The 9,961-nt window shown below is 49.4% G+C and overlaps 1 protein-coding gene across 1 annotated transcript; it reads left to right on the forward strand.

Annotated features, from left to right (window-relative positions):
- The first annotated feature begins 121 nt into the window (after positions 1–121).
- LOC308467516 (uncharacterized protein) lies at positions 122–9,246 on the forward strand. Its single transcript, XM_080989308.1, has 4 exons — positions 122–6,130; positions 8,398–8,465; positions 8,719–8,780; positions 9,086–9,246. Exons 1-4 carry the CDS (start codon positions 6,061–6,063, stop codon positions 9,240–9,242), a joined length of 357 nt encoding a protein of 118 aa, XP_080845434.1. The 5' UTR covers positions 122–6,060; the 3' UTR covers positions 9,243–9,246.
- Positions 9,247–9,961: the final 715 nt, after the last annotated feature.

Genomic DNA, 9,961 nt, shown 5'->3' on the forward strand with positions numbered 1-9,961 from the left:
CTTGCATAATAACATCAGTGCCGCAGGTGTCTTGCAAAAGGCATTGGGCCACTTCCTTGCTTGATCTTCCGTCTCGGGGCAGATTTTAAAAAGAGCCGTGTCTGCATTCAGCCTTTGAGGTTCCAGGCTGTCTGCACACGAACTAGAGGGGCCGCTCACCCAGTGCCATTATAACTTCCAAAAATACATTTCCATTTGATGCAACTGAAACGTTGCCCGTCTCCATATTTATTTGACGCTCGGAGCCAAGTGAAGGTTTGCAGGTTGGGGAGGACAGGCAAACTTCCGAAAAGAAAAGGGTGCGTGAAATTTCATTCCATACTCAAATACTGGATTCGATGGGGAGGAGGGGGGCAGTCTGGAGGAATTTTCTTTTAGGATTGGGAGAGAAAAGGGGGGGGGGAGGGCTTTTCTAGTTGGGCAAAAGCTAGAAGGCCCGCAGCCTCTCTGCTAAATGGGTGTCATTGTGCAAATCAATGTATTAGTACCACTGGAATAATAAATTTAATAAGACGAGGCTGCCTGTTGTGTTGGATGTCTTTAACAGCTGTTGAGACCTGATCCCACAGACTTGGAAGCAAGGGGGAGCTCATCTGCGCTGTACGAAAGCAGTTTTATTTAGAAAACGGTGCGCTTAGTGCAGGGGTTGTATGCGTGCACACAGTCCTTTGCTGGCGCCCGCAGGACTGTTGTAATGAGGCCTGCGGCAAGCATATAGACCAGGCTGCAGTGTGTGGTGCCCACAACGGTTTATCTGGTTCAGCAGATAATGCCCACAGGCCTCAAAAAGATCAGTGGTCCTTGACTTGAAGCTTCACAGCCCCCTGATTTTGGCGTAGATTACTGTCACACAACCCAGGATTGGTCTTTTCAAAAGACAATAGAATTGAAGCCTGTAGAGCATTAGCGGCTGAAGGCCTCTGGGTTTAATTTTTGTGAATAGCTGGTCAAAAACACACACGATGGTTTTCAAAAACTCCCAGCAATCACATCAGGATGAGTGCTCATTAACTTGTAACCCACCCCCTCTTCCCTTGCAAACAGCAGGCTCCATGAGGAATAGATATAATCTAACCTGTTTGCAAGCAATCAAAATAGGTTGCCTGGGGACTCACAGACATGAACAAAGGCCAGTAGTGATTGAGTGAATGATATATTTGCGATAATTAAGAGGTATACACACTTCACTGAATTAAGTGGACTTGTTTCATGTTTCCTGAAACAATAGGCAAACCAAAAACAATGGCTATCTTTTGAAAGTCACACTTCTGTGAATTAGCAAATCCAGCCCAACATATGCCATAATGTCTAAATTAGGCTAAAGTGGACATTGGAACGAGTGGCAGAAAACTGCATTACTGTATATTACAGGAAATTGCTTGCATAATGTGTGTGTGAGCAAAATTGCATATGAAAATCTGGATATCGGGAGAAATTTTCATTAGAACTTTTAACAAACAAGCAAACGCCCCACCCCGAAAAACAAATGTGCAACTGAATGTGTGATTGGGAAAAATGGGAAACAAATTCCCATTTTTTATTGGTTTCCACATATCACAGAAAAAAAGAAAATATTACAAAACACACAACAAGAAAAGAAAAACACAAAACAGAATTCTTACTTCAAATCTCTAATTCTCGTTACATCGATACCTGACTTCCTCAAATCCCCTCTAACTGAATTTCATTATAACCCCTGTATAGTAGTTCTCCAAATTCATATTTCTAATATTCATTCCTTTCATTTACTATCCTCATCTCTTTTATTAATATTCAAATCCTTAATATTTACTACCACCTATTCTTATTCTGCCCCTAAGCCTATTTGTTACTTCCAAGAATTTTCTAATTCTCTTACATCACAATATTTAGTTAAATATTCTTTAAATTTCTTCTATCAAATTGTCATTTGTCTTAATCACTAATCATGGTATGGCCAGATGGGGCTTATTAACCTGGGAAGGAAAAGGGAAACTGATCCTAAACCTCCCATGCCTTGCGAAGATACCTTGGGGAAAAGAAAGGGTTAAGGAGTAAACTGCACAAATCCTCAATGGATTCCCTAAAATGGTTGGGTGGTGCTTGTACACTGGCAACACCTGCATCAAGGTGTCTTGCTCTGCTTTCCTTTGGACCCCATCAGCGAGTCTTGTCATCTGGGCAGCGCAGGACCCCCATATTCACTGCCCAGGCTTACGCCCTGGGGTTGTTACTTGGGTGTTGCTAACACAGTGGTTTGATTTCACCCCTGGAGGTGCACTCCATTGTCTTTTGAGACAGCCTGATATCTACAAGCATTGAGGTCACACAGTCTGGCCTGCTGGTAAAAAGTAAAGGTAAAGGGACCCCTGAACATTAGGTCCAGTCGTGGCCGACTGGGCTTGCGGTGCTCATCTCGCTTTATCGGCCAAGGGAGCTGGCGTACAGCTTCCGGGTCATGTGGCCAGCAGGACTAAGCCGCTTCTGGCGAACCAGAGCAGCGCACGGAAACGCTGTTTCCCTTCCTGCCGGAGCGGTACCTATTTATCTACTTGCACTGGCGTGCTTTCGAACTGCTAGGTTGGCAGGAGCAGGGACAGAGCAACGGGAGCTCACCCCATTGCGGGGATTTGAACCGCCGATCAGACCTGATCGGCAAGTCCTAGGCTCTATGGTTTAACCCGCAGCGCCACCCGCGTCTGGCCTGCTGGTACCTGCCAGCCTAATGGCTCTTAAGGTAGACTCAGCCTGAAGTTTGTGTTTGGGGAGGCTCATGTTAGATATATTCAGGTGGGGAATCGTTTGGGCTTTGGGGTCCGGATCTTTACTACCTGACCCCACCGAGTGGGCGGACTGGCTGTGTGGGGCAACCCACAGGTCAATCGCATGGCATCATGTACACGTGAGTTGTCTCCACCTGTCAAAATTCCTTATGGAGGGCTCCCAACAGCTGGCTGCACAAAGGGCGTTGTGTATTGCCAGTCCCAACCCTGCATTTTACCAGCTGATGGGCACCGGGAACACACTGCTCCAAGCAAAAAGGAACAATCGACCCGTCCCTTGCGATCTGTGTTTTCTATCTAGCATGAGAGGGTGTGGTTTGGGGGAAACGGCCTTGCGAACAGAATTATTATTATTTAATAAATTCATATAACCGCCCTTTATCCGTAGATCTCGGGGCAGTTCCCACTCCTGATTTAGGAAGTTTAAGGAGCACCCGGAATTGGTCTAGGAAACCAAAAAGGCAGCCGATAACTGAGCGTGGTATGGTGCAAGAACCAGGTATCCACAAGAGTTCTTGCTGCCATGCCTGGTTTCTGAAGCGTCTACAAGCCTGAACGCGGTGCGCACTGCATTCTAAACTAGATTTGCCCAACGCTTGGCACGATGGCGGCCAGTTTAGCTGGAGGCATCCTGGAGGAACATTAGCTGCCTTGGGGTTTCCAGAGGATGTTGGACTCGATGAGCCCCAGCTGGCATGCCCAAGGATTAGGAGCTGTTGGAGTTTGTTCTTGTTTAGTCGTTTAGTCGTGTCCGCCTCTTCGTGACCCCCTGGACCAGAGCACGCCAGGCCCTCCTGTCTTCCACTGCCTCCCACAGTTGGGTCAAACTCATGCTGGTCGCTTCGAGAACACTGTCCCACCATCTCGTCCTCTGTCGTCCCCTTCTCCTTGCGCCCTCCATCTTTCCCAACATCAGGGTCTTTTCCAGGGAGTCTTCTCATGAGGTGGCCAAAGTCTTGGAGCCTCAGCTTCAATATCTGTCCTTCCAGTGAGCACTCAGGGCTGATTTCCTTCAGAATGGAGAGGTTGGATCTTCTTGCAGTCCATGGGACTCTCAAGTGTCTCCTCCAGCACCAGAATTCAAAAGCATCCATACTTCGGCGATCAGCCTTCTTTATGGTCCAGCTCTCACTTCCATACATCACTACTGGGAAAACCATAGCTTGAACTATACGGACCTTTGTCGGCAAGGGTGATGGAGTTTATTGTCCCATAAAGTCACCATTAAAGAACCTCTAAATGAGGGTGAAAGAGGAGAGCACAAAATATGGTCTGAAGCTCAACATCCAAAAAACGAAGATCATGGCCACTGGTCCCATCACCTCCTGGCAAATAGAAAGGGAAGAAATGGAGGAAGTGAGAGATTTTACTTTCTTGGGCTCCATGATCACTGCAGATGGTGAAATTAAAATACCTTTACCCATGTACTGTCTGAAACCCAAGGGATGCCAGTGAAGTCCGTCCCCCCCCCGCTTTCCTCCCCCTCTACATTAAGTGTAAACTGCAAACAGAAATGCGGACGTCGGTCCCATGTTGCAGCTTGGGAAGTCAGAGGTTGGTTGTAAGGTCTGGACAAGCTGATCCCCACCGCTTTAGGGAACATGGTGACTTGTTTTTGTTTAGTCGTGTCCGACTCTTTGTGACCCATGGACCAGAGCACGCCAGGCCCTCCTGTCTTCCACTGCCTCCCGCAGTTTGGTCAAACTCATGCTGGTAGCTTCGAGAACACTGTCCCACCATCTCGTCCTCTGTCATCCCCTTCTCCTTGCACCCTCCATCTTTCCCAACATCAGGGTCTTTTTCACGGAGAAAAAAAAATATTTAAAAGAACATACAGTTATACCTTGGATCTCAAACGCCCTGCAACTCAAACTTTCCGGTTCTCAAATGCCACAACTCTGGAATGAGTGTTCTGGTTTGCAAACGTTCTTTGGAAGCCAAATGTCCGACGCAGGGCCAGATTTAGGATTGATGAGGCCCGAAGCTACTGAAGGTAATGGGGCCCTTTATATGTCCAGCTGTCCTTTGTCAAAAACAAATTGCCGCTGTTTTTTGTGTTGAATATATGCTACAGTACACTGGTATCTCACGATGCGAACGGGATCCGTTCCGGAGCCCCATTTGCATCCCGAAGCGAATGTAACTAGCGACGGCACATCTGCGCACACACACACACGTCGCTTTTCGCCTTTCTGCACATGCGCGTGACATCATTTTGAGCGTCGGCGTATGCATGAGCGTCGAAACCTGGAAGTAACACGCTCTAGTCCAACCCCCTGCAATGCAGGAATCTCAGCTCAAGAACCTATGGCAGATGGTCACCCCAAGCTCTGCTGAAAACCTCCAAGGAAGGAGAGTCTATCACCTTCTGAGGGATTTCCTCTCACTGTCAAACAGCTCTTGCTGTCAGAAAGTTCTTCCTGGAGTCGGACTCTCCTTTCTGGTCACTTGAAGCCATGGCTTCAGGTCCTGAGGGCCTCTGGAGCAGGAGAAGACAAGCTTCCTCCCTGGGACGCCCTTGAGATATTGACAGGGCTCTCATATCCATGTCCGGAGGGACAAGGAGCAAAACATCTCTCTCTCCCCTTTCCCCACCCCATGCAGAATGGCAAGGGGTCTGTGCATCCGGCTGGGAAGAAGGTGGTGGGAGTGTGGAGCCCAGCCAGGGGATGGCTGTGGGCAGGATCCTTGCACTGCCGGGGGTTGGACTAGATGCCCCTTGGCACCCCTTCCAACTCTGCCATGCTCTGATTCTTTCGAGCACCAGAAGGAATGGGCGGGGGAGCAAGATGCAGAAGATGGGGAGGCACAACCACACCCCCCACCAGCCCCCTCTGGCCTGACCCACAGTGGCCTCATCCCAGCACACTTTGACCCCCCTAGTTTTATTTTTCTTCATTCAGCTACCAGACAACCCAGCAGCCTGGCCCCTGTTTGCCAGCCTATGTCACAAAGTGCTGCTTTGCAAGCAAGCCATATAATGCCCTACAAGGGGGATGCCTGTCAGATGACAGTGAGAGTTGGTAGAAAAAGATGGATTCTCCAGGTAGGAGGACTTGAGGAGATGAGTGGCAATATTATTATTGTGAGGTGATGCTATTACAATTCCAAAGCAGGGAGGGAGGGGGAAGAGAGAGAGAGAGTGGAATTCTGGTGGAGATGGAAGATGGAAGGAGGCTTGGAAAGGGAGTTTGAAGGGGGGGGCAGGTGAGAGTCGGTTGAGAGCGGTGGGTTCTAGAAGGCGGCACGAGGGGGGGGGGCTGAAGCTGAGCTGGACACAGCCGCCATTGCTCCGAGAATGTGGCCGTTTAATGCAGCAAGAAGGGGGTCTTTCCAAACTTGGAAGCAAGAAGATTCCCTTGATTCAGGTGAGCCATGGAGCCAGGGCTTGGCTTGTACAGAAATTGTACCTCAGGTTAAGAACTTTGCTTCAGGATGAGGACAGAAATCGTGCTCTGGCGGCGCGGTGGCAGCAGTGGAAGGCCCCATTAGCAAAAGTGGTACCTCAGGTTAAGAACAATTTCAGGTTAAGAACGGACCTCCAGAACGAATTAAGTTCTTAACCCGAGCCACCACTGTGCTGCTAAAGCCCAGATGCCTCACACGCCCCCTCCAAGCTTCACAGAACTGGGCTATGCTTGATTATCGTCTCCCAAAGCAACTTGTTGTTGTTTAGTCGTGTCCAACTCTTCGTGACCCCCTGGACCAGAGCACGCCAGGCCCTCCTGTCTTCCACTCCCTCCCGCAGTTTGGTCAGACTCATGCTGGTAGCTTCGAGAACACTGTCCCACCATCTCGTCCTCTTCCGTCCCCTTCTCCTTGTGCCCTCCATTTTTCCCAACATCAGGGTCTTTTCCAGGGAGTCTTCTCTTCTCATGAGGTGGCCAAAGTCTTGGAGCCTCAGCTTCAGGATCTGTCCTTCCAGTGAGCACTCAGGGCTGATTTCCTTCAGAATGGATAGGTTTGATCTTCTTGCACTCCATGGGACCCTCAAGAGTCTCCTCCAGCACCATAATTCAAAAGCATCCATTCTTTGGCGATCAGCCTTCTTTATGGTCCAGCTCTCACTTCCATACATGACTACTGGGGAAACCATAGCTTTAACTATACGGACCTTTGTTGGCAAGGTGATGTCTCTGCTTTTTAAGATGCTGTCCAGGTTTGTCATTGCTTTTCTCCCAAGAAGCAGGTGTCTTTTAATTTCGTGACTGCTGTCACCATCTGCAGTGATCATGGAGCCCAAGAAAGTAAAATCTCTCACTGCCTCCATTTCTCCCCCTTCTTGCATTTCCTTTTCATTGGGATGGTTTTTGTTTTCGTTCTCGGTCCACATACTGCTTAAGCCTGCCTTGTAGAATTATAAGCATCACCTTGCTAGCGTGTGAAATGAGTGCAATTGTGCAGTATTTGGAGCATTCTTTGGCACTGCCCTTCTTTGGGATTGAGATGTAGACTGATCTTCTCCAATCCTCTGGCCACTGCTGAGTTTTCCAAACTTGTTGTCGTATTGAGCGTAGCACCTTAACAGCAGCATCTTTTAAAATTTTAAATAGTTCAGCTGGAATATCATCACTTCCACTGGCCTTGTTATTAGCAGAGCTTTCTAAGGCCCATTTGACTTCACTCTCCAGGATGTCTGGCTCAAGGTCAGCAACCACACTACCTGGGGTGTATGAGACATCCATATCTTTCTGGTATAATTCCTCTGTGTATTCTTGCCACCTCTTCTTGATGTCTTCTGCTTCTGTTTGGTCCTTACCACTTTTGTCCTTGGTAATCTTTGAACGAAATGTTCCTTTCATATCTCCAATTTTCTTGAACAGATCTCTGTTTTTTTCCCATTCTATTGCTTTCCTCTATTTCTTTGCATTGCTCGTTTAAGAAGGCCTTCTTGTCTCTCCTTGCTATTTTTTGGAAATCTGCATTCAGTTTCCTGTATCTTTCACTATCTCCCTTGCATTTTGCTTGCTTTCTCTCCCCCGCTATTTGTAAGGCCTCGTTGGACAGCGACTTTGCTTTCTTGCATTTCCTTTTCATTGGGATTGTTGCTGCCTCCTGTATAATGTTATGAGCCTCCATCCATAGTTCTTCAGGCACTCTGTCTACCAGATCTAAATCCTTAAACCTGTTCCTCACTTCCACTGTGTATTCATAAGGGATTTGATTTTGATTGTATCTAACCGGCCCAGTGATTTTTCCGACTTTCTTCAGTTTAAGCTTGAATTTTGCTATAAGAAGCTGATGATCTGAGCCACAGTCAGCTCCAGGTCTTGTTTTTGCTGACTGTATAGAGCTTCTCCATCTTTGGCTGCAGAGAATATAATCAATCTGATTTCGATGCTGCCAACCTGGTGATGTCCATGTGTAGAGTCGTCTCTTGTGTTGTTGGAAAAGAGTGTTTGTGATGACCAGCTTGTTCTCTTGGCAGAACCCTATTAGCCTTTGCTCTGCTTCATTTTGAACTCCAAGGCCAAACTTGCCAGTTGTTCCTTTTATCTCTTGTTTCCCTACTTTAGCATTCTAATCCCCTATAATGAGAAGAACATCCTTCTTTGGTGTCATTTCTAGAAGGTGTTATAAGTCTTCCCACCTGTAACCTCTTCCTATGTTTTTTATTTTCCTTTCTGTCTCCTAGGACATAAAAGGCTCCTGAAACGCCCAAACATGAAGGAGGATGGAGGGGCACAACCTCTGGAGATTGTGGTAGGTTAATTCCATGGGGAATCCATTCCCCACATGTGCAGGGAGGTCATGGTGCTGACCTGAGTGAAACAGGGCTGGGTTGGGGGGTTGCAGTCCCGTCTCGCCCCAGCCCCTTGCCCCCCTCCTTCCAAGCAAGGGGTCAGGCGCCCAGGCAGGAGCACGTTGGCAGCCTGTGGTGACGTGGGCATGGGCAGCCTGGCAGGGGCGCTTTTTCTGCCCCCCTAGAGAGTACAATGTCCTTCTTCCTTTGCAGGGCCGTGGTTTGGGGAACCAGCAGCAGCCCAGCGGTGCAGGGAAACCCAGCAACATCCGGAGGTATGTTGTGACCTTGTGCGGCAGGGGAAGTGTTTCCCAGGGATCTTGGGGGTGGAGGAGGAAGGCCTGATTTAGACATCACTATAGTTTTATGGAGAGGATTTCTCTGTGGTCCAGGCAGGGCCCTAGCTAGGGGGTGGTGAGGTGGGCCCCCGCCAGGGGCGCAGGCGAGGGGTGGGGCGCAAAATTGGCTCCAAAAGATGTCCAGAAATATGTCTAAGTATATAGATGATAATATTATCATCTATATATTTATCTGGAACTCCTCCAAGCAATCAGAATAACAGAGCTTGTTTCTTTCTTAGGCGAGAGGCCCGCCAGTACGAGGGGGGAAAGGCTCCCACTTCAGGTAAGTGGAAATGCCAACTGAGTGCCCCATATTTTAGGCATGTTTCCTTCCTGTGTCCCCCCTCCCTCATGCGCCAGACTGGTGCTATCATCTGGGATCCAGGCGCTTGCTGATTCCTCCATTTCCTTTGCAGGGAGGGAGCCTTTCCCCAACATCTACTTCGCGCTGGCGAAATCCCTGGAGGGACGCGGCGAACGTGGCGAACATCAGGTACTGGGACAGAAGGAAGGAAGGGGTCCTTGTGGGACTTCTTTTGGGGGGGCCATCAAAAATGGGGCAGTAGTTTTTCATCCGCCCCAGCCGCTTCTCATCAGATGCTTTCTGCTTCCTCCACAGGTCCACTCCTCCAGGGATGAGGCTCCAGCGCCTGCTCCCGGGACAAAGATTGAAAGACCATCGCGGCGGTTCCCGGCAGTTCCTGATCCTCGCCTGCCTCACCCTCCCTCCGTTCCCCGTGCGGGCATGGCTCCTACCCGGCCGTACTTGGCGCAGAAGCAGCAGCCAAGGCTTCCCCCCATCCAAAAGACCTCCAAAGTGATTCCGGAGCCGGGGGAGACTTTGGCTGCTGCCTCTGTGCCAGGCCGGTCGGGATGGAGCCCGGATGCCCGCACGGAGGAGTTCAGGGTGGGGCAGTTAATAAGATCAGGTAGGATGAAATGCCTCCTTCCCAGGTCCCCACCCTCCTGCCCCAGACTGGGGCTCGCGTGGCTGGGAGCCAGGCGTCGGCTGATGTCTCCCTTTGTTTTGCAGCGAGGAGAAGGCTCAGCCTGGGAGCCACCGCATCCCGGGAGGGCCTGGAGCCGAGACAACGGCCTCTCGCCTCACAGGTAAG

This window comes from Podarcis pityusensis (genome assembly GCF_964106645.2).
Source record: "Podarcis pityusensis genome assembly, chromosome: 18".
Lineage (NCBI taxonomy): Eukaryota > Metazoa > Chordata > Lepidosauria > Squamata > Lacertidae > Podarcis > Podarcis pityusensis.

Excerpts from the sequence above, each read along its gene's own strand:
- LOC308467516 (XM_080989308.1), top strand. The coding sequence starts at position 6,061 with ATGTGGCCGTTTAATGCAGCAAGAAGGGGGTCTTTCCAAACTTGGAAG. Across the intron at positions 8,466-8,718 it reads CACAACCTCTGGAGATTGTG|GGCCGTGGTTTGGGGAACCA; the intron begins GTAGGTTAATTC and ends CTTCCTTTGCAG. Across the intron at positions 8,781-9,085 it reads AAACCCAGCAACATCCGGAG|GCGAGAGGCCCGCCAGTACG; the intron begins GTATGTTGTGAC and ends TTTCTTTCTTAG.